Genomic DNA, 24,298 nt, shown 5'->3' with positions numbered 1-24,298 from the left:
GCTAACCGTGTTCCCGCCCTCCAACAGATCTGAGATTCTGGGCCTTTTAATGGAGCTCTGGGTCAGAGGAGAGGAAAGGCCCAGGACAGCTCCAGTGGTCAGGAAGTGGCAACCTTCATTAGAGGAAGACGGAAGTCTGTGTGGACTGCTTTGAATTGCTGGGAGTGGGTCTCAGTGAAGGCAGAAGGGCTGGGCGAGGCTGCAGAAGATGGAGCACGAAGGGGCGAGGTGGTCTTTTGAAAAGCAGCAGAAGATGCACGTAGACAGGCAAAGAAAAGCACATTGTATGTCGTAAGAGGGTTTGTGAGGGGTTAGTGTGTTGGGAGTGGGGAAGATGAAGGTGGACGTCTGTTTACTGGTGTTTGGGTCCAGCCAATTGACCCTAATTACCAGGTTCGGGACTTGGTGCGAGGTGAACAGAAGACCAAGATGAAGATCAGACTTTTTATCCACTTTATTTTAGAGCTCTAAACAAACTGGAGACTCCCAGTGAAAGGAGGGAGTATTGATTACAGATTTTACATGGCTTATATACTTTTTCTTCACAGGATCCATGTGACAGTTTAAACAAAGAACCGGTTAACTTCTTACAAACATCTGTTTCACCAGGTCACGGTGACTTCAACCAAAGATGGACATCCTTCCGGCTATACATTAATTATTACTCATTATTCATCTTAAACTTATCTTACCCCCAACTCTCTATCAAGATAATAACATTACAGCCTTATGGATCTTGTCTGTCCTATCAATTGCCCGAGCCATGGCCCCTTATCAGACTGACCACACCTGGTCTCTCCCATCTCTGCTATAGGATCAAGGAATTCACAAATCATACAACCATTCTTATCTTCAAGGATACAATGAATGCATTAAAATAGTATAGCTATATTTAAAGCTTAAAGACTACAAAAACAAGCAAGGGATACATCACTCTTGACCAGAATGTCATTGGGAAGGAATACGTCACTTTTGAGAAGAACACTGAGTGCAGTTTCTATCACAGATGCACACATCCTCATATGCCAGCCCCCCACCCATGTCTTCATATGCAGGTTCAACTTCCACATACTCAGGTCCACTATCAAATTCAGTCCCAATGTCTATTCCCATCACTGGCGATTCTGTCTGAGGCTGATCTCCAGGTGGTGATATCAGCAAAAGGGGAGTTAATTAATGAAATGGGAGTCAGGCTGGGGTCATAAGCTATCAGGCTCGCACTCCCCACCAGAACATGTCAAGGATGCACCATTAGACTCGCATTCCGTCACAGGACATGTCAAGGAACTTAAAGCAGGAAAAGACAGATATAAAACCAGACAAGACTTAAAATAACAAATGTTCGAAGGCCACCAGGTGTCTCAGATGCAGAAAACCACAAGTTGTCATGGACACCATCACACCTATGCGTTGAAAATGTGTAATGTTATTATGGGATGTTGGTTATTAAGTGTGCATGCTCAACTATGTAACCAATCATGTAATCTCTGATATTGATCCTGTTTTTCAAAAGATATATTTTCCTTCCAGTCTATCAGACCTGAAGCTCTGGGGGGGGGGGGGGGGGAGCTTGCTTCCCCTCTAATGTAAAAAAGGTGATTGCAGAAAGTGGGCAATTTAAGTGTTTCTTTTTTAGGATAAAGATCTCCATTTCAAAGGTTGCAAATTTATTTTCTGCCAGCTGCTACTGTTAGGAAAAAGTGGTCACTTCTCTCAAGAAGACCTCCCCAACCTCAGAGGAGCAAAGCTCAGAGAAGGGGGAGGGAGCTACATTTTTGCCCTCTTGCTTAATTGCTGGGCTGCCCCCAGGACTGCTTTGCATTTCCACTTTGATCAGCAAACTCCTTCTCTGCTTTGCAACAAGAATCCAGCAGTGGCCCTCAAGGGGGTCTTCCTGTGTTTTACTTTTAAACTAAAGGGGTTATGAGGAGAGGTTTACGAGGTTTCATGTTTCTCCCTCAATATGGATATTATGAACAAAAGGAAACGATGTTTAGGACAATATTTGATAGAGCCTCCATGGACTGGTATGGTCTATCTGAAAACAAAACAAAATCTTTTTAAGAACTTTTGGCTCTGGAAGCAATCGAGGCACTCTATACATTCCTATGTCAGTGCAGATTCCTTCTGTCCAGCTTTTCAAGATCTCATTCTAGGAAATTATTAGGAAGGAGAAGGTATTAAAGTCCTTAGTAGTTGAAGTATGTAATAATGTCTTAATCTGACTAGAAATATGATGAGTAGTCCAGGTTTTGCCTCAGGGCTGCTTGCATTCACCCACACCCTTTCACTGCACAAGGGCCTGCTATCTGGGGATGCATTTCTACAATTATGCTGACCTCCCATGTTTTGTCTTCCCTGTGGCAGTAAGAATCGGCCTAGCAGCTTCATCTTCCACTGCGTGATCAGGGAATTCATCCCAACAAGACTCAAGGATCCCTACTGTTGCACCCCAAAACGGGCCTGAGCTTGGTGCTGAAGCCAAAAGACATCCAAACACTAGGGGCAGAATAAAGCGTCGCTTTTATTAAGGTACCAGAACAAAAGGACTCCAGCGTGAAAGGCGGCCAGAGCCCCGAACACAGTTTGCTTACAATTCTTATACTTCCCAATTCCCCCGCCTCCCGTTCCTCATTGGTCAGACCCTATGGAGCTTATAACCTATTCGGAGCGCCTACACTACTCACGTGGATCTCCGCCCCTGTTTACATCTCCCACTACTCTATTCCAAAGCCCCTTGCCCCTATTTACAATTATCCATATTTGGGACTCCTATTCACGTGTCATCTCGAAGGTCACTATGTTCCTATAGTTCCTACAGTCTGCAGTTAAACTGTCTGCATCCTTCCCCCTTCTATATGGGTGCAAGCTGCGATAAGCCTATAGCTAAGCTTCACACATCCTGTTTTCCCAGGTAGTGGGTCCTCGAGAGCTTCAGCATGTTAACCCTGTCCTTACCAGCTGTCCCAACCGTGGGTGGTTGGCCATATCTTCTTCAAAATGGTGTTGATATGGTCTCGATTCTATATATGAACCTGCATCAGGGCTACCCCCCCTCATGCTGACCCCTCATTCCCCCCTTTGGACCTAGGGGAGTTTCACTCCCCATAGGTCCACCTAATTCAAATATTATCAGTTCCTTTTCTACCCCATCTCCTTTATCAACTTAGCCACCAATTGCTTTACCAGGGGGATCATGCAAGGGAGGAACACCAAGCCCGCTTTTCCACACAACAGCAGGAAGAGCATCTGTTTCACCCATGCTGTTCCTGGGAGCCACGAGAACCATTGATCTAAGCCAGTCACCCTTTGTCTTATTTGGGATGCCCTTTCTTGAAGCTCTCTGGCTGCTTCCCGAACCAAGCCTGATTTATTCATATAGAAGCAACACTCCTCTCCCAAGAACAGGCATAGCCCCCCCCCCTTTCGGCTGTCAGTAGGTCTAGCTCCCTCCTGTTCTGCAGCACCACCGCTGCGAAAGAGTCCAACTGGTCCTGGATCTCCACCAGGCTATCAGCTATTTTCTCCAGGCTCTCTTGAAACTCCTGTGACAGCTCCTGGAACTTAATTGTGGAGCGGGCTATTCCCCCTACTCCGGTTCCCACCCCAGCTCCAATTCCGAGTGCCACCAGCAAAGGAATTAGTATGGGCGCCCTCTTTTGTACATGTCCCAGGAGAGGAACAGGTAGTGGTCCGCCCTCTGGGATGACCCCTATCCGGGGCACGAGATGGACCAAGGTGCAGGTTCCTGTCCAATTGGATGGTAAGCATTTCCCCCACACAGAAAGAAGACCCCCATGTCCATGGAGAAGGCATGTTTCAGACCCTGTTCACCAGACCAGGCACTTAATGTCCCAGCCAGGAACATCCCGGTCACGGGCTGGAGCGGTGGCCTCTTCTGCTCCTGCGCTATCTCCACAACCACAGGGATCTGTGTCCAAGAAGTAACCTGAGCTTTTGTTTCCTCTAGGGAGTGGGGCACAATCTGCTCCCGCCTTTTGATCGGACTTTAGCCAAGGAGAAAACCGGGGTCCCATTACTGTGGGTTTTCCTGCACAGATTCCCTTCACCACCCTCTCAGCACCCTCCGTTATGTTCACCTGTGGTCGGGTGGAGAAGAGAACCTCTTCTTATATGATTTCTCTGCAGAAGATGCAAGATCTTGGTTTACTTGGAGTTCCTCATGTCCCAGTGAGGCATTTATGGCCACTCCCATTTCCTTTTCCTACTTGCTCTCTTCGCACACACAGAGAGGCTTGTCTCAGCAGGGGCACCCTGACAGCCACTGGACCAAGAATGGGCAGGGCACTCAAGCCCAGCTTCTTCATCTTGTCATGTAGGTCCCTATACAACTTTGCATTGGCGTGTTGGTTCTCATAGCCATCGCTGGCCTTAGAAGCCAACTTCGCCGTGGTTCTGAACCCATGCCACTGGGGCAACTGGAATTGCCTGATGAGAGGAGGAGGACCTTGGCATAGAAAGCCAACAGTGCTGTGCCAGCTCAGGGGTGCTCTGGTTCAACAGGTCCTGAGTTATTGTCAGGGTTTTTGTTAAGTCATCCCCGTCCCTTAGCTGCCGCATGAAGTCTTGCCGTGGCGGCTGCTTAAGCTTAAAGTGAGGTCGGGCTGTTGGTATAAATTTGGCCAGTGACTCTTTAAGCTCTGGGGCCTGATTGAACCGCTTGTGAAAGCGCATCTCCTCCTCAGTTTTAAATTTGTTCGCCTTGGTATGCATATTTTGGACCCAGCCTGCTCCACTTCCCATTGCTTTTTCAGGGAGACTTAGTACAGTGGTATACGAATTTAATCCGTTCCATGACTTTGGTCGCACCCCGAATTGGTTGCATCCCGAAGGAAATTTCCCCATAAGGTTCAATGTAATTACCGTTAATCCGTTCTGGCGTGGAGGACAGGGAGGCAGCTATTGCTTGGAGGGAGAGTCAGGGGCGGAAAAATGGCCGCAGACCACGTGTCAGGGGCGGAAAAATGGCCGCGGACCACATGTCAGGGGCGGAAAAATGGCCGCGGACCACGTGTCATGTGGAAAATGGCTGCGGACCACGTGTCACGGGAGGGAAAATGGCCGCGGATCCGGTTCGTAACTCGAGGTGGTTCGCAAATCGAGGTAAATTTTTGGGGCCGGAGCTGGTTGTAACCCGAAAAATTCGTAAGCAGAGGCGTTCGTATCCCGAGATACTACTGTACACAGCTTGCCCCCTGCAAGTCCCTTGCACCATCAATGGACCATAGTAGCTCACAGGTACATCCTGATAGATGGGCTCAGTGGTGAGGTACCGATGCCCGACTCCAAACATCCCAGGGACCTTTATCTTTACATTTCTCCCACAACACTCAAGATCCCCAGCATTCCCCACATTCACCATTAAAACAATTCCCCAGAAGATGAGAACCCACTTTACGATTTTTCTCTTTCATCCTCCCATCCTTCCCAAACCAAGTTTCCCAGGGACGCCGAATGGTAGTAGGGCAAACACAACAAACGCCAAGGTGACCTTGACGCCCCCACACTCCTAGTTTGCAATTCCACCTTCTCTTTTTCCGGCACCGGCTGCCCACAAAAGAATTGGCGTCCAAATACACAGGCTATGATGGTTCCAGTCGCCCCCACTAAGGCAAACATCAGTGGTCCCACTGCTCCCCACTCCTCCCACAACATTCCTCAGTCCCACAGCCCTTGCTCTCTCAACAGTTGAATCCTTCTTCTTTCCCAGGACAGTTTCGAGTTATAGAACAGGCAATATTCAAAGGGGGTGAGGCTGGATTCTGTCCTCCCACTCTCCATGCTAACAGTCTTCTCAAGACTCAGTGATAACACACTTGGTTTGGATTATAGGGGACACTGCCCCTCCCACACACTCCTCAGGCTCTCTTCTTCTTGAAAAGAAGCTTTAGTCCCAAATCCAGGTCCTGTCCGTCCGGCGCTTTTGGAGTCACAGTCCACTGCTCCAGCACCTCTGCGGCTGGGCACCTCTTCACTTGGGAATGATGGGTCCACGAGGACAAGCCCTCCACCTTCAGGGCGGTGTGCATGGTTATCAGGACCTGGAACGGGCCTTTCCACTTCTCCTGGAGTGGGGAGTTCAGCTTCCACGCCTTCACCAGCACCCAGTCTCCTGGTTCAAAGGGGTATAATGGGTGGTCCAAGCCGAAAGGTTTGTTCTCCTGCATATCACGAGAAAGGGAATTCACAACCCCAGCGAGTTGTCGCACATGGCTGAGACTCTTCTGCCCAGGTAATACACCCTTCAGGTCCAAACCAATAAATTATGCATCCAAGGGATTTATCTGGCCTAATAAGGTGCAATACATGAACCGAGAACTACCGGATGAACAAGCTGGGTTTCGAAGAGGCAGAGGAACTAGAGATCAAATCGCCAACATTCGCTGGATCATGGAGAAAGCACGAGAGTTCCAGAAAAATATCTACTTCTGCTTCATTGACTATGCAAAAGCCTTTGATTGTGTGGATCACAACAAACTGTGGCAAATTCTTAAAGAGATGGGAGTACCAGACCACCTTACCTGTCTCCTGAGAAATCTGTATGCAGGCCAAGAAGCAACAGTTAGAACCAGTCACGGAACAACTGATTGGTTCAAAATAGGGAAAGGTGTACAACAAGGCTGTATACTGTCACCCTGCTTATTTAACCTATATGCAGAGTACATCATGAGAAATGCCAGGCTGGAAGAATCACAAGCCGGAATTAAGATTGCAGGGAGAATCATCAACAACCTCAGATATGCAGATGATACCACCCTAATGGCAGAAAGTGAAGAAGAACTAAAGAGCCTCTTGATGAGGGTGAAAGAGGAGAGTGCGAAAGCTGGTTTGAAACTCAACATTAAAAAAACTAAGATCATGGCATCTGGACCCATCAATTCCTGGCAAATCGAAGGGGTAGAAATGGAAGCAGTAACAGACTTCATTTATTTGGGCTCCAAGATCACCGCAGACGGAGACTGCAGCCATGAAATTAAAAGACGCTTGCTCCTTGGGAGGAAAGCCATGGCAAGCCTAGATAGCATATTAAAAAGCAGAGACGTCACCTTGCCGACAAAGATCCGCATAGTCAAAGCTATGGTTTTTCTAGTAGTAATGTATGGCTGTGAGAGCTGGACCATAAAGAAGGCGGAGCGCCGAAGAATTGATGCCTTTGAACTGTGGTGCTGGAGAAGACTCTTGAGAGTCCCCTGGACTGCTAGGAGGTCAAACCAGTCAATCTTAAAGGAAATCAACCCTGATTGCTCATTGGAAGGATCGATAATGAAGCTCAAGCTCAGATACTTTGGTCACCTAATGTGAAGAGAGGAGTCTTTGGAAAAGACCCTGATGCTGGGAAAGACTGAAGGCAAAAGGAGAAGAGGACGGCAGAGGATGAGATGGTTAGATAGCATCACTGAAGCAATGAGCATGAAACTGAGCAAACTCAGGGAGGCAGTGAAGGACCGGAAGGCCTGGCGCAGTATGGTTCATGGGGTCACGGAGAGTCGGACACGACTTAACGACTAAACAACAACAATAAGGTGCAAGGGTTTGGGACAGCTGCGTATAGGGTGATGGTACTTTTATTCACCCCCCTTAGATCCAGCACAAATCCAAAAGAGCCATCCACCTTTTTGACTGGCAGAACTGGAGTATTCCATGGGGAAGAAATGGGCCGAATCAGTCCCCATTCTAGGAATCTCTTTACCACCGGCTAGAACCCCAATCTGGCCTCCCTTTTTATTTTGTAAGGCACTCTTTGCTACCCAAGTTTCAGAGAGCCAAACAAAAACTTGAGAAGAGACTTCTGCAAAAGCTAACAGATGTTTATTGGGCCAATACAAAACTGGGTGAGCTCAATCAACACCGTGGCAAGGAATGTTGATTGAAGCCACAGCTTGCAAAGCAAACATCAGAGGCTTTATAGAAAGGTACAGGTGTAAAAAAATTCAAATCAGATCGTGCATCCTCTCCTGCCCATACAAGGGATTTCTGGGATGGTCTAGGGGAGGGGTAAAGGTGGGTCCTAAAGAGGTGAATCTAAGTTTAACTTTTTTCTTCTGGTTACCAAGGAAACACCCCATGTCAGTCCTTATCTCTTCTTTGTTCCTCTTTGGAATTCAGGGTCTCTCTCTTGGCAACCTTCTCTACCTGGTACCAAGCTAATTTACAGCTTGTTTGTTCAAAAGCAGTCAGGCATCTAACGGATAGCTGTTTCTGGGTGAAAGAACTAAATGGGCTGGGGGAAAATGCTGTGCTCTTTAAAAAGCAAAAAGCAAGTTGCAAGTTAAATTTTTAAACATAATGTGAGATAGAGTGCACTATTAAATGTATGTTATACATTATGTGAAATATATAGAGAGTATAAAATTATGTATTAAAACAATGCCCTTCACTAGCAAGAGACTTTTGCAAGAAAACAACCAAGCTCAGAGAAGCCCAAGGTCTCCCCAGGGGTGGACTGTCATGTTCCTGACTCAATTATTGGGTCAAAATGGACAACAGATTAACATCTTACAAAATCATTGTCAGAACCTGCATCAATCAAATGCTATTTTAAAAAGCAAGAGAAAGGTATAAAAAACAAGCAGATAAAAAGAGAGCCCCACATGAACCTTGGAAAGTGGGGGACAAAGTCTGGTTATCTACAAGAATCTAAAATCATATCAAACATGTAAAAAACTTGGATACAAATATGTAGGGCCTTTTGACATGGAGAAAGTTATAAATCCTGTTTCAGTACGTTTAAAGCTCCCAAAAACTCTAAGAAAAATTAACTCTGTTTTTCACAGTGATCTTTTGAAACCATATAAGGAATCTGAAAAGTGGAGACCAGCAGTGTCTAACCCAAACCCAATTTTGATTGAAGGAGAACAGCACTTTGAGGTCAAGGAAATATTGGACTCTAGAAAACTTAGAGGGGATATTCAGTATTTAGTGCATTGGAAATATTTCCCTAAATCTTTTGTTGAATGGGTTTAAAAGAAACATGTAAAGGCACCTGACTTGCTCTCAGAATTTTATAAAAAATATCCAGACAAACCTTAGTAAAATACTGAAAACAATGTAATATATATGTAATATATATATATAACCTTAACCTATTATTTTCTAAGCTTCCACATCCACGAGGTGAAGAAAGACCTTTTTTGAGGGGGCAGCATGTCAGAACCTGCATCGATCAAATGCTATTTTAAAAAGTTATAGCAGTCAATGGGTATTTGCTTGATTTGATTCTGCCATTTGTATCTTGGGGGCGGGGGGGGGAATGGTAGTTTAAGTTGTGTTTGAGTTATTGCTATGAGATGGAGAGGCGCTCAAACTGATATGGAAAGTTACAGCAAGACCTGAATGCAGACAAAACCGGTGGTAGTCTGAAGGCTGGGAAGGACCGTGTTATCAATGGGACGAATGCACAAGGCCACCATTCTGTGAGAAAGGGTTTTGGCGCCAATGTAGTAAAGCGGGGGAATAAGTAGAGAGAAATCTGCACAGGCTTTAGTTTTAGCAATGCTTTGCTTCAAGCTGCATGTACCAACCAATAAAGGAGCATTTATCTGAACGGGCCTGGTTTCACGAGAATTCTTCTAAATTGGGGTTTGGATTTTGTGGACTTGACAATCATCTTGTCCAAAGCGCCCAAGATAGATGGGCACAGTTGACGTTTCCAGAGTGGAGGTCCGGTGAGGATGTCTCTGCTTTCTTTGCGTTATTTGAAGCAACGGCACAGGATCACCAGCTGCCTGAAATAGAATATATGGGAGTACTTAGGCGCTGTGTGCATGGGGAAGTTGCTGAATGGTTGTCTCAGATGGCCCCAACCCAAGCAAAGGACTACCATTATTTCAAAATGCTAGCACTCAGGCAGTCTGGGCCATCCACAGAGCAACCGAGAGGCTCAGCCAAGATCTGAAGAATCATACAGCGCATTTGTGAGTCGAGTGCAGAGGTTGTGTATGAGATGGGTGGAGAGTGTCAGCGCCCACACTTTTCATGACCCGTTAGAGTTAATAGTAAAAGAACGAGTCTTCCAAGTCATTCCCCCAGAACATGCACATCTGCTCGTGCTCAAAGACCTAAGGACAGACAGACAGACGCATGCTTGCAGGGATGCTAGATGACGTTGCTGCACTAAATCGCCAGGCACGATCTAAACATCCTGAGTATAGTGAGTTTATAGGGAACAACCCGTATTCGCACTTACAGCAACTGAGGACTGAACAACAACAGCAGAAGCGGTCAGCTCCGATATGGAAGCGACGCTCATCAGGGCAAATAGGAACCAGAGTTCGAGATCATAGAGAGTCTGGTAACTCTACATCAGGAGCACCTATCTGCTATCTGTGTAAACAATGAGGCCATATTAGAGCACGATGCCCAAGGTTTAAGAAGAGTGGATCTCAACAACCAAACATCCAACTGGTTTCAAGCCAAGCAGTAGCATTGAAGGTGGAACAAGAACAACGTAAGCCGTCAATTCAGGAGGATACACCAGATGACCCTGAATTAGGCCATGTGTCTACGGTACATAGGATGGGCAGGTAAAGCCCCTCAAGTGAAACTCAGGGCATCCTGCGGAGGGCTGGGCAAGCTGAGTGCAAGAGAAAGCTTGCAGGGGTGGACTGACCAATAGAAGCGAATATGTGAGGCTCAGGGTTGAACTGTGGAGTCCTTGGGGTCCTCTGAGCTTGGTTGTCTTCTTGCAAAAGTTTCGTTACCCGGCTAGGCAACCTCTTCAGTGCTAGCAAGAAACGTTTGCAAAAACAACCAAGCTCAGAGAGCCCCAAGGACTCCCCAGGGGTGGACTGCCCTGTATTCAGCCCCCTGAGCCATTTTCCTTCTCCCTCCTGAAGGCATGTGCTGTTTTAATTTGGTTGATAATTCCAAATTGAGAGAGAGAAATATACAGGATTTAAAAACTTTGGTTCACAACATTGGCTAGTCAGGGCTGCTTTGATTTCTCACGGTTTACCTCCTGGTTACCAAATTTTTCCGGGCTGAAGCCAACATTTCTGGGAATTATGGGCTTGGTGGTAATAGGAATATTTGTTTGCTGTTTTGCTCAGGGTTTACCCTCCTGCTTGGGGTGTTGTAGGGAATGTTCTTCTGTTCTCAAAGCAAGATCAACAGCCTTTCCCCAAGGCAGGGATCCCTAATCTTGATGCAGAATGGCCAAAAATATGAATTCGAGTCACAGGATGATATATAGCTACAAGATTCCCTAACTGATTGTGCATAAAATATTCTTGCTTTGCACAAAAAGAAAAAGGAGGGATTGTGAGAAGGAAATCCAATTCTCCCCCCCCCCTCATTTCAGCAGGAAGTCAAAGCTTCCCATTTGTCTCATGCTTCCATCCTTTATCTGATCAGCAATCAAGTCATAGGATCAAATTATAGTAAGAATGGCTCACCTAAAAAGGTTAAGACCTAACAGAAAGAATTAGGAATCCTCCACCCGAGCCCAAAATTAAATAACTAAAGACGTAGCAGGAAGGGCCAACATTCCTTGAAGCCTTAATCAAATTGTAGGAAGATTTCTTTTCTGAAGTGATGTAGATGCCAATTAGATCATACCAGGTAAGGGAAATAGGAAAGTGCAAAAGCTGGCTTGAAACTCAACATTAAAAAAACTTAAGATCATGGCATCTGTACCCATTAACTCTTGGCAAATAGAAGGGGTAGGAATGGAAGCAGTAACTGACTTCTTTATTTGAGCTCCAAGATCACCGCAGACGGAGACTGCAGCCATGAAATTAAAAGATGCTTGCTCCTGGGGAGGAAAGCTATGGCAAATCTGGACAGCATATTAAAAAGCAGAGACATCACCTTGCCCACAAAGATCCGCATAATCAAAGCTATGGTTTTTCCAGTAGCAATGTATGGCTGTGAGAGCTGGACCATAAAGAAGGCTGAGCACCGAAGAATTGATGCCTTTGAACTGTGGTGCTGGAGAAGGCTCTTCAGAGTCCCCTGGACTGCTAGGAGGTCAAACCAGTCAATGCTAGGAGGTCAAACCAGTCAATCCTAAAGGAAATCAACCCTGACTGCTCATTGGAAGGATTGATAATGAAGCTCAAGCTCACATACTTTGGTCACCTAATGCAAAGAGAGGACTCTTTGGAGAAGACCCTGATGCTGGGAAAGATGGAAGGCAAAAGGAGAAGAAGAGGGCAGAGGATGAGATGGTTAGATAGCATCACTGAAGCAATGAGCATGAAACTGAGCAAACTCCAGGAGGCAGTGAAGGATAGGAAGGCCTGGCGCGTTATGGTTCATGGGGTCCCCAAGAGTTGGAAACGAACAACTTAACGACTTAACAACAACAAAGGTAAGGGAACCCAGGAAACCCCAGCTCAGTGGGGCGCCTGACCTCAGAACGTTCCCTTTGAAAGCAACCAATTTCACCAGAGAGCCTCTCTCTTGGAGTCCTGGCTAATCACCTTTTCCAAGAATTCCTAGAGGAATGTTTTGTGTATCTGGCTCCTGAAAAATAATCTCTTATCTCTCCTTCAAGCAACTACTTTATTTATTTTCATTGATAAATTAATTTCCCTTGGGCTGCCAGTTGTGAGGGTCAGACTCAAAGAAATCTTCCTTTCCCAGTTCAGGGTATACAAATGCAAAGTGTTCAGTGTACACAAATAGAAAATGTATAGATTTAAATAATTAAATCTAGAATTTACATGGATTCTCACCCAAACAGATCTGTGTATGGGAAATTAGGTCATTGCTCCTCTTGAAGCTCTTTCCATGCTCCACACACTTATATGGTTTCTCCTCTATGTGGATCCTCTTATGGGCAATAAGTTGACTGCTTGTCCTGAAGCTCTTTTCACACGCCATGCACTTATATGGCTTCTCCCCTGTGTGGATCCTCTTATGGGCAATAATTTGACTGCTTATCCTGAAGCTCTTTCCACATGCCATGCATTTATATGGTTTCTCCCCTGTGTGGATTCTTTTATGGGAAGTAAGTTTACCGTTTTCAATAAAAGTCTTTCCGCAGTCCATGCATTTATATGGTTTGTCCCCTGTGTGGATCCTTTTATGGGAAGTAAGGGAATAACTATGACTGAAGCTCTTTCCACACTCCAAGCATTTATATGGCTTCTCCCCTGTGTGGATCCTTTTATGGGAAGTAAGTTTACCATTTTGAGTAAAAGTCTTTCCGCAGTCCATGCATTTATATGGTTTGTCCCCTGTGTGGATCCTTTTATGGGAAGTAAGGGAATAACTATGACTGAAGCTCTTTCCACACTCCATGCATTTATATGGTTTCTCCCCTGTGTGAATCCTATTATGAGAATTAAGATGACTGCTAGTAATAAAGGTCTTTCCACACTCCATGCACTTATATGGCTTCTCCCCTGTGTGGATCCTTTTATGGGAAGTAAGGGAATAAGGACGACTGAAGCTCTTTCCACACTCCATGCATTTATGTGGCTTCTCCCCTGTGTGGATCCGTTTATGGGCAATAAGTTGACTGCTTGTCCTGAAGCTCTTTCCACACTCCATGCATTCATGTGGTTCCTCCCCTGTTTGGATCCTTTCATTTGAGGTAACCTGACGGCTTGTTCTAAAAATCTTTCCAGATTTCAAACATTTATATGGCTTTCCCACTGTGTGGATCCTTTTATGAGATGTAAGAGACCCATTTTCACAGGAAAGAGTGAAAGTCCAATTGTGATTTTTTCCATTGTCTCTGAATATATGATCTTCTCCTTTGGTTTGGGTTGGAGAGTGTTCATTTTCCACTAATTTGTCTTTTAACAGTCTTACATTTTTTCCCATATACTTTTTCTTTATTTTTCCTTGTTGGGCAAGAAAGCCTTGCGTCTCGGCATCCATGGAAGATGGGTTTTCCTGATTCCAACTATTTGACTGGCTTCTCTCATGACTTTCTAGTTGCATCTGTAGTTCCTTGTCCATTCTGCCTCCATGCCTGATCACTTCGATTTTTTCACTGGAGTCTTTATTCTTATAGCCATGATCACCTTCAAAGGAAAAGAGAAATGAACATGATAGCAAGGTTGGGGGAAAAGATCAAACTGTAGGATTTGCATGTTTGCGTCCTTACAATGGCATGGTATAGAAATGATAATTTCTATATTCATGAGCGATAATAGCTTTGAAAATATCTACAGCATCCGGTTTGTTTAGAATTATCCTTATATAGTCAAATCTTACCCAGAGTCAGTGTTGAGTTCAGGAAGAATCTGGGGAAACATCCAAGGAGGCATTAGGAGAAAACCTAACATTAATTGGAGGGGGGGTCAATAACAGGAAAGACCAGTGAGAACTAAATCAATTTTGAAATTCATCCTTTTCTTCCTACCCAAACTACCTTCCATTTGCTATTCATTTTTCAAATGACAAAATCACATGGTTGCAGAGAAAAAAAATTCTAGAGCTCTTCTATGAACCCTAAACAGCACGTTTGCAATGGAAAAACAGCACCATTTTGCCCTCAACCCCAAGGTTCAGGATAGAAATCAAAAGGAAGACAAGTCATTAATACAACAGCCTGAATAAATGAGAATCGTTCAGAGGACAGGGAAGCATCTGGGCCCAAAAACCTGAAATCAGTGTGATGGAGTTGAGCATCTCCTGAAACCAAGGAGTGAGTTTCTCACTGATACCTTTAAATAGAAATTGAAAAATTCACCAGATAAGAAATACATGTAAGCAGAGAGCCACTGACGTCCTTCCTTCCTTGGAGCAGGAGAAGGCCAGTTCTTTTCCTTCTCCCTCCCAAGAGTTGACATCTGGTTGGCTATTTTTTTAATAAGATAGAGCTGATGGCATCTAACTACAAAATGTCTTCCCAAACTCTCTGATGGGAGAGAAGCAAACCCTTACCCAGAGAGACCACGTTGCGATAATTTTCCAGCATGACTTCCCAATGCAGCACTTTTTGGTGAGGATCCAACTCAGACCACTCCTCCTCGGAGAAATACACAGCCACCTCCTCGAAGGACACAAAACCCTCCTGAACAAGGAAAAAAACAACAGAACAGGCCCAGGAGGATTTGCAAGATCTGTCCTATTCTCCACAAATTCCCAAAGCAAAGATATGCACTAAGTTAAATGGCAACGCTTGGCGGGATTCCAAGGTTTAGGTGAGAGAATGGAAAGACCGAAAAGCTTTTGACTGAAGAAATATTTAGCAGTTGCTATGGGTGTAATAATATTATTCCCATGTCTTGAACTTTTAAAAAACTTAGTTATTATAAATTAATAGTAGGAAGAGTAATTAGCAGAAGGAGAGTTAAGTACTGGTGTTTAAAAAAAAGATTTCCTAATAAGAATCTCAGGGGAGAAATTACAAACCAATTTGTATCCCAACCACAGACTTCAGAGGAGGCTAAGTTGACTGAGGGAAACTTGAATCTTCCATTCCCCGTTCCATGTTGCTCAAGGACAAGAAAACACCCAAGCCCAAAGAGGGGGAAACATGGAAGGAGAGAGTGTTATCTACACCAGGTTGACTTCCTGAAGCATTGGAGAATAAAAATCTAATAGATAAATTTCCTCCTCTTACCTGAGCTGGAATTTCAGCCACTGTTTCAGCTCTACCAGAAAGAGCGGACAACTTCGTTTGAGTCTTTTCTGTGAGGGAGAGAGAATTTTAAAGTACAGAATTAATAAAATAGGAGGAGGCATTCTTCAGAAGAGAAGACAGAGAGAAGATGAGACAGCTGGGATCTCTCTGGGGAATGGGAGGGCTTTCGATTACCTCCTGAGGTGTCCTGACTTGGATCTTCCTGAGAGATCCTCCTGACAAACAGCTCCTGAGGGGGACTGGATGGATTCCTCCTTCCCTCAGGATCTCTGATGTCCACAGCGAAGGACTTGAAATAGGAGGCAGGAGAAAAGAAGAAGAATTAACAGACATCACACAACATGAAGTGGATTCTTGTTCTCTGAACACAACTTCAAAGCCCCCAGTGTCCATCAGTGAGGCTGGAAAGTGAGAAAGGAACGGCTCTCCCAAATCTATCTTTTAGAATGGATTACTGAAGAATGTTCCACAAGCATCAATGAAACATCTTCACATATTAGGAATGCCAGAGAACTCTCTTGAAGAGAGGTCAGGAGTTCAAATGCATTGTTTATTCTGCTCAGACCACTTCTGGGCTCCAAAAATGAAGATCTCCCACCTGCACCTCGACCTGCTCCTTCTGCTCCTCTGCCTGGCTCAGAAGGAAGCCTTCCGCCAGGGCCACTGCCTGGGAGCTGGTCTCTGCTCCACACTCCCGCACCCAGCTCTCCATCTGCAGGGGTAGAAGGGCCAAGAACTGCTCCAGAACAACCAGGTCCAGCATCTGCGCTTTTGTGTGCTTTTCTGGTCTCAACCATCGACGACAAAAGTAGTGGAGACGGCTGCAAAGTCCTCGGGGACCCTCATACTCCTGGTATTGGACGCTCCTGAAGTTCTGGGGCTGAACGTCTGAATGGCTGGCTTCCTGCTCCAGGACCTTCTGCCCAGTTCTTGCCCAGATCTCCCCACAGCTCCCAGGCTGGACAGCGGAAGGGCCTTCTCCAGTTCCCTCACTGGTTAAGGGTTGTGTCTCCATTCTTTCTCTGTGCTGTAACGCAACTCCAAAGGGGTCCGAGGAATCTTGTGGCTCTCCAAATGCCTTTTCATTCATAGGACTGTTCCTCTAGCTGCAGGAATGACCACAGCAGGCCATTCAGCCCTCTTTGCCCAAGGGAGAATTTTGTCTGTACACAAGGACCTACAAAAGGCTTCCAGGTTGTGTGTCTGAGATGGAAACGAAAAGAAATTTCAAGAATTAGAAAGTGATGGATTTCACCATTGAACAACACTCATCCCCATGGAAGGCACAATTTTTCTGAGCTGGTATAGGATGGCAGTGGCATTGATCAGATAGGTCCTGTGTTTATTTGTGTGTTTCTGTGTGTGTGTTGTAAAATATGGGATTGACTTCCATCAAGGACCTGGAATGCCCAATAAATGCATTTTGGAGCATTTTCTATTTCTTTTTCTCAGAAGGAAGGGCTGGCTTTTTAAAAACCCATATCTACGTTTCCCTACAAGCAGGATTCACACAACATGCCAAACCCAAAACAGGTTAACAAACCACCAAAGTTATGTGGACCTCTACACAAGAAGCTTTCTATAAAACTGAAACAATAGATAAAGATAAATGGATGAGATACTTAGACTTATTAGAAAAAGAACAAGGAGAACTCAAAATTAAATCAAAAGAACAATTGGTTTGAGAAGGATATACCTTTCAATGGCTTTCCTATATGCAATACAAAGAAAAATTTAAAATCAGTAAAAAAGAATTTGGATTTGGACAGAATAAATCGGAATTTGAAATCCAATTATGTGAAAGATGAACATTTAATAGCAAAAATGTAGAAATTATTGTTGAGAGAAGAAATGGTTGAAGAGCAAGTTAAAGAATGTATCATTAAATGGGCAAAAAATTTTGGTCATAATATACATATGCAGCAATGGGAAAATATGTGGTCTAAAGGATTAAAATTTACTTTATGCTATACCTTGAAAGAAAATTTCTATAAAATGATGTATCGATGGTATATGACACCCCAAAGACTATCAAAGATGTATGGGACAATTTCCACCGTTTGTTGGAAATGTAACCAACAAGAGGGGTCGTTTTACCATATGTGGTGGACACGTAAAATTGCAAAGAAATTTTGGACTCAAATACAGAAATACCTCAGTTCACAAACGCTTCTGTTCACGAACAATTCGGTTCGCGAAAAGCAGCATTCGCAAACTTTTGCTTCCGTTCGCAAACTCCGCATCGGGTGACAAACACGACCTGCGGCCACCTTCCCTGCTCTGACACGTGGTCGTGGCTTCCTCTAGGCGAGATCGCAGTCGCAGACAGACACTTGCTGTGAAGCTTTTTGGTGTCGCCTCAAGCAAGGTTAGTGTTGTCTCTCTTCATACTGTACTGTACTTTGTTTCATATTTTTGTGGTTAAAAAAAAATACATACGGTTCAGAACGGATTACCCTTATTTACATTGAACCTTATGGGGAAATTTGATTCGGTTCACGACCAGAATCGTGGAACGAATTAAGTTCATGAACCGAGGAACCACTTGTACAAACGTTGATGCAGAGCATACTACAAATACAGATTCGATTTACACCAGAATTATTCCTGCTGGGGATAATGGACTTTCAAATAGGAAAAGATCTTATCAGAATCACCCAATACATGATTACCGCAGCAAGACTTCTTTATGCACAATTCTGGAAAACCCAGACACTACCAACAATACAAGAATGGTTGTCAAAACTGACGGAAATGGCAGAAAATGACAGACTGACTTGCTTCTCAAAAGAAAACCCAAACAACTATTACCTTAAAGAATGGAAACCTTTGATGGACTATTTGCAAAATGCAGGTGGGGTGAAGCTTACATGGGGGTTTGAAGATTAGATTATAAACGTAATGGGATATGTTTAGACAAAGAATTATTCCTATTTAATGTATTAAAAACTAGCACTTATGATATTATTTCTAAAACCAGAGATAGACTGGAAGTTATCTATTTTTCCTATCTTTTTCTTTTCCTTTACCTCACTTTTTCTTTTCCTTTTCCTAATATTTTGTATTTCAAACTTTCTTTTTCATTCCTAACTTTTAAATATGTATCTTCAAAATCTCAGTAAAATATTATAAAAAAAAACAAAGAAACAAACCACCAAAGTTCACTTCAGATAAAATGAAATACCAATGAAATGACCCTGGGTTGGGATAGGCTTTCTCCAGGGTTGGCTTTTAAGAGCCAAGTCACACCAGGACAGCCAGGCGGGTTCAGACAACATGCCCGAAGCCCAAACACGTTCCCCAACCGCAGGGGCCGAGTTCACCCAAAGCACAGGGCGTGAAGGAAGGAAGCTGAAGAGGATCTCCTGCTTCACTCACCCTCCTAAGACGCGTTGAACTGCAGGGGATCCAGCCCTGTTTCAGCCTCATCAGCGCGTGGTGAGAATGCAGGCACAACCTCGGGCACCTCCTTCCTTGCAGGGCTTTTCTTCTTCCCTGCTGGAGAGTTTCAATGCAAACTCTCCCTCTCCCAGGATCTCTTCCCTGCAAGACTTTCCTGCAGCCTTTTTACCTCCTGCGAAGCTCAGAGGGTTAAAGAGAGAGAGTGTGACGTCCTAGAGAGGCAAGACGTAGTGATGTCACTGCATTTCCCACCCACCTCTGGGAAGCCACCTGTGGCTATCGCCCTCCAGTGGCCCAACGCTGAGGCGCATGGTGTTCCCCTCTCTTTCTAGAGCGAGCCCCCTGGTGGAGGCTGTGTGCAATGCAGGACCTCTTGCAAAGCTGGTGGAGCAAAGCAGCAGACAGGAAATGGAATTCAGCATTTTTCCTACTTAAGAGAGTAAAAAGAATCCTGTCTTGATTCTGCATCCCGTAAAAGTGGTCAGTGGGACACTCTGAAAGGCTTTCAAGCTGCTGTCCTTGTGCCCCACGAGAACATCGCAGAGCTCCAACAGGCTCTGTGGTGTCCAATTCCTGACCTGGCTTGCCTGAAAGGGCTGATGCTCTGCAACTGCAGAGAGCCTTAGAGGAAGGCGACGATTTGGCTCCTTGGCAATCTGTTTCCGGCTGGGATACAGGATGGGAATTGCATTGGTTGCACTTATGGATGACTTATGGTGAAACTAGGATTGGGGGAGTGCAGTCCTCAAAGATCTCTCATTGGCTTTCGGTACCCCTGACCATGGCCTTCTTCTGCAATGTATCTGAGGGAATGCCCTGCTTTGCAGTGGTTCTCCTCCTCCCAGAGGGCCTGATGGTGGAAGTCCTCCCTCTCCTTCAAGCAACCACCTGCGTGTTTATTCCCGGCTTGGAGATGAACCTCCTCAGCTTCCTTTATACAATTTGGCGAGGCAGCCAGGAGCCTGAGACTAACCGGGTCAATGGACCGAGCCCGGGCAACTTCACCCAGCCGGCACCGGACCATTTGTCCGGAGGGTGCCATCCCGGACTCTGCCTGCTTCGACACTGGTAGTAAAAGGAGTTTTGGTTTTGAGCCAAACAGTTGCTTGAACCTGAGACTTCAGAGTGAGTAAGTGCCCTTTTCTGCGTTTTGTGCCCAGCGGATGTGTGAGTGTGAGACTCCCTCTTTAGGTTTCAATCCACGCTGTTGACCAGGGCTGTGGGTCTAAAAATTCAGTTCCAGCCGCCCCCAGACTTCTGAGAGTCCTTCTTGGCCAAGGACTGGGAGGTCCTAGAAAGCAGGTGGGGCTGACAAGACTCATGTGCTCCAATAGGTAGCGCAAGGTCGTGCGCTTGACTCTATCTGGGCAAATACCGGCCTGCTTGTCTTGTCCCTCTCTCAGTCCAGAAGCAGGGAGTGAGGAGGAGGGCCAGGAGTTCACTGGGAAGGCTCCGGGTGTAAAGGATACACCTAACACCTTGGGGGACACGTGTGTGCAGAGTGCAGAATACGCCCAGAAAATTTGCCCAGGAAAAAATACACATCAGCATGAGAGATTTACAGAATGCAATGTCCATATCTTGTCCTCCAAAGAAATCCAGCCAGAAAATATATACTATCTGGTTGTTTACTGATAAAAAATGTAAAACTCCGTAAAATACAAGTTGCATACAAAATATAGGAAAAAGCACTTCTTCTCATGTATTTAGCATCCAAGACTTATCTACTACACAAGCTTAACAAAGTCTCTAGCCAAAAACTCTCAGAGAAGAGGTACACTACTTGGTTATTAGTTACTACTACATAACCCATAAAACTGACTACATGGTGGCTATAACTCTACTGAGAGGCTGAGCATATAATCCTCTCATTATATTGCCACCCCATAGGTAACTAGCACACACACGCCAATAGGTGGCAGTAAATAGCAGTATATGTGCACAATTATAATAACAATTTTCACATGGCTGGTGTGGGTCTTCCAGGCTGTGTGGCCGTGTTCTTGAAGTTTTGTTTCCTAACGTTTCGCCAGCACCTGTGACCGGCATCTTCAGAGAGCAGGAGCACAGACAGGAGCAGTTCTCTCTGTACCCAGGGTGATGTGACCCTTTTGTGGTTATTTATAGAGATCTGTGGGTTACTGAGTGGCTGCTTGTTTTGGTGTCTGAATCTGTGTGTATCTTCCTGGGGATTAGGCAGGTTTTTTCTTCTATTGAATTGTTAGCGAGGGGCTGCTGGGGGTGATTAGCAAGTTCATTGTGTGAACTATTCACATGTCCTGGTGGTTGAGCTGAGTTCGTTGACCTTTTGCAGGCTGTATTTTTCAGGATTGGTAGCCAGGTTTTGTTGATTTTTAGACTCTCCTCTTTTTTATTGAAACTGTGCTGGTGTTTGTGAATCTCAATGGCTTCCCTTTTGTTAGGAAACAAAACTTCAAGAACACGGCCACACAGCCCGGAAGACCCACACCAGCCATCGTATGCCGGCCGTGAAAGCCTTCGACAATACAATTTTCACATGACTTACTTAGCCATAACAATATGTTTTGGAAGATAACGAGCTGCACTTCTTCCCATGGGAAAATCCTAGCAACACGCGTGTCATCGGTTAGGGAAGATGGGGGATGAGCAGCCCAAGGTCTCCCGACCTCCCCCCTGGAAAGGATGCTTCTCGCCTGGGACGGGGGTTATTACCCGTACAGACGGGGACGAGGAAGAGTTGTGCACGAGGTTTGTGTCTGGGATGGGCTCGGGTGACCGACACAGCTGGTAGACCCATTCGGCCTGCAATGGGGACCTTTGACGGTACCATATTAAAGTCTTTGAGATCGAAACTAAAACCTTCCCATCTGCCCTGTTGGTTCTGCTGGGCAGGACTTTCTAATCCTGAGCGTAACTTTTAATTCCTCCACGCCCAGTGCCCCCCCAGCCCATCCTGAGTTGCATGCCTTGGACGGAAGACTGCAAAGAAATTGAATGGCGCCTTTATGAAAGAATCCCGTAGCTGGCCAAGCAGAAGATAATTACATTTTGTTTTTACCCACGTGCCTTTCTACCCGTCTGACCTGGAAATTTGGACGGAAGACGCTCCTCCCTTTCCAAAGGACCCACAGATGGTCATTAGGAGCCTGCAGGCCATTACTGAAAGCCATACCCATCTTGGGCAGACCTGATGCAGGTCCTGGAGATCTTCCTTACCAGAGATGAGAATTAATTACCTAATTAAGTAATTACCTAATTAGTTCCCACCCTCCAACAGATCTGAGATTCTAGTGCCTTTTCAGGAACGAGGAGATATTAAAGTCCTTTGCAGTTGAAGTATATAAAAATGTTTTCATCTTAGAAATGTGATGAGCAGTCCACATTCTGCCTCAGGGCTGCGTACATTCACCCACCCTTTCACAGCACAAGGGCCTGCTATCTGGGGATGCATTTCTACAATTATGCTAACCTCCCATGATTTGTCTTCCCTGTGGCAGTAAGAATCAGCCTAGCAGCTTCATCTTACACTGCATGATCAGGGAATTCACCCTAAAAAGGCTCAGGGATGCCTACGAAGGTGTTCACCTGGATCTGGGACTCAGCCACTCTCTGCCCTGTGAGGCAAAGCCAATCTTTGGAGATCTCTTGGGATATTGGCACTGGGCTTTCACAGGGAAGGCCTCCCAAAGCAGCCAGTCCACCTCCCCTCTGGCCACAAATGGTTGAAGGGGAGGAGACCACTATTGGACCAAGCCATCCTGAAGCTCCATCAACGCTTTGTTGACCCCCACCTAGTCTTGCCCAATATCAAAACCTCCCCGAGGAGAGAAGCTTCGCACACTCCATGTGTGGACGTCAGACCGTGATGCTTCCTGCTGGTGGTTGCAATGAGGAAGGTGCAGGAGGAGACCCAAGATGCCCAGCGACATCAATGTCAATAAAAAACAACAGACTTGGTGCTACTGGGCACAGATGTAATTGGAGGGGGGGGATATGTGATAGACCCTGGGCACCAAGGAATGCTTCACCAGCTAGGCCCAGAAAGGCCTGAGAGAGAGCGGCGCAACTGATCCTGCACAAAATCCCCTCTCCTCCTGTGACAAAGGGAACCCCCTCCCCAGAGGAAAGGAAAGGAGGAAAGACAATTCAGGGCCACAGGAGCAAAAGTGTGGGTGAAGGGAGGCACCGGGCGTTTAAAAGCAGGTAAAGTATTCTGCCCTGTCAGAAAAAAATGGTTCGCATCTCCAAATAGAAGAAGACTGCCCTACAAGAGTGGCGAAGGATTGTCTCTTTTAATTCAGTTGATAATTCCAAATTGATAGAGCGAAGCATAGAGGATTTCAAAACTTTGGTTCACAACATTGGCTACAGTCAGGGCTTCTCTGATTTCTCACGGCTTACCTCCTGGTTACCAAACTTTGCCTGGCTGAAGACAACATTCCTGGGAATTATGGGCTTGGTGGTAATAGGAATATTTGTTTGCTGTTTTGCTCAGGGTTTACCCTCCTGCTCGGGGTGTCGTAGGGAATGCTCTTCTGTTCTCAAAGCAAGATCAACACCCTTTCCCCAAGGCAGGGATCCCTAATCTTGATGCAGAATGGCCAAAAATATGAATTTGAGTCACAGGATGATGTATAGCTACAAGATTCCCTAACTGTGCATAAAATATTCTGTTTTTGCACAAAAAGAAAAAGGAGGGATTGTGAGAAGAAAGTCAAATCCCCCCCCCCCCCATCATTGTCAGCAGGAAGTCAAAGCTTCCCATTTGTCTCACCCTTCCTTTCTTTATCTGAACAGCAATCAAGGCATAGGATCAAAGTATAGTAAGAATGGGCTTACCTAAAAGGATTAAAAATGTAGCAGGAAGAATCGGGAGTCCTCCACCCCAGCCCAAAATTATATAACTAAAGACGTGGCTGGAAGGGCCAACATTCCTTGAAGCCGTAATCAAATCATATGAAGATTTCTTCTCTGAAGGGATCTAGATGCCAGTTAGACCATGCCAGGTAAGGGAACCACTGGAAACCCCCACTCAGTAGGGTGCCTGACCTCAAAATGCTCCCTTCTAAAGATCCAACCGATTTCACCGCTCTTGGAATCCGGGAATCACCTTCTCCAAGAATTCCTCGAGGGCCGTCATTCCTTTGGACCTTTCCAGGAACAAGAGATCTGCCCTATAAGGGGACTCCTGGGGAAACCCAAGCATGGCTGCCCCACAGATGATCCTCTTGTGTATCTGGCTCTGGAAAATCAGCTCTTCTCTCTCCTTCAAGCAACCGCCGCCGTGTTAATTCCCACCTGGGAGAGGAACCTTCTAAGGTTTCTTTCTAACACTGGGATAAACATAAA

The 24,298-nt window shown here is 45.4% G+C and overlaps 1 protein-coding gene across 6 annotated transcripts; it reads right to left on the bottom strand.

Annotated features, from left to right (window-relative positions):
- Positions 1-381: 381 nt before the first annotated feature.
- On the bottom strand, positions 382-19,156 carry LOC112543143 (zinc finger protein 202-like). Of its 6 annotated transcripts, XM_088129471.1 has the most exons (7): positions 18,944-19,156; positions 16,164-16,768; positions 15,740-15,854; positions 15,545-15,612; positions 14,863-14,992; positions 12,699-13,997; positions 6,190-9,742 (listed from the first exon to the last, which is right to left on the bottom strand). In XM_088129471.1, exons 2-7 carry the CDS (start codon positions 16,653-16,655, stop codon positions 9,591-9,593), a joined length of 2,256 nt encoding a protein of 751 aa, XP_087985597.1. In that variant the 5' UTR covers positions 16,656-16,768; positions 18,944-19,156; the 3' UTR covers positions 6,190-9,590. The 6 variants fall into 6 exon arrangements, with proteins under 6 accessions (XP_087985598.1, XP_087985597.1, XP_087985602.1 ...); XM_088129472.1 differs by lacking the exons at positions 6,190-9,742; positions 18,944-19,156 and adding an exon at positions 382-6,182 and having other exon boundaries at positions 16,164-16,763; XM_088129476.1 differs by lacking the exon at positions 18,944-19,156 and having other exon boundaries at positions 16,164-16,614.
- Between the last annotated feature and the right edge of the window lie 5,142 nt (positions 19,157-24,298).

This window comes from Python bivittatus, unplaced genomic scaffold (assembly GCF_059951505.1).
Source record: "Python bivittatus isolate LINGU-HERP-01145 unplaced genomic scaffold, Pbiv_v1 ctg000810_np1212, whole genome shotgun sequence".
In the NCBI taxonomy this organism is placed as follows: Eukaryota; Metazoa; Chordata; class Lepidosauria; order Squamata; family Pythonidae; genus Python; species Python bivittatus.
Note: the sequence above shows the minus strand (reverse complement) of the source record. Positions and strands in the feature narration are given on the sequence as shown.

Excerpts from the sequence above, each read along its gene's own strand:
- LOC112543143 (XM_088129471.1), bottom strand. The coding sequence starts at position 16,655 with ATGAATGAAAAGGCATTTGGAGAGCCACAAGATTCCTCGGACCCCTTT. Across the intron at positions 15,855-16,163 it reads AGGAGCAGGTCGAGGTGCAG|TCCTTCGCTGTGGACATCAG; the intron begins GTGGGAGATCTT and ends TCCTATTTCAAG. Across the intron at positions 9,743-12,698 it reads CCATACACAGATCTGTTTGG|CTGGTGATCCTGTGCCGTTG; the intron begins GTGAGAATCCAT and ends TATTTCAGGCAG.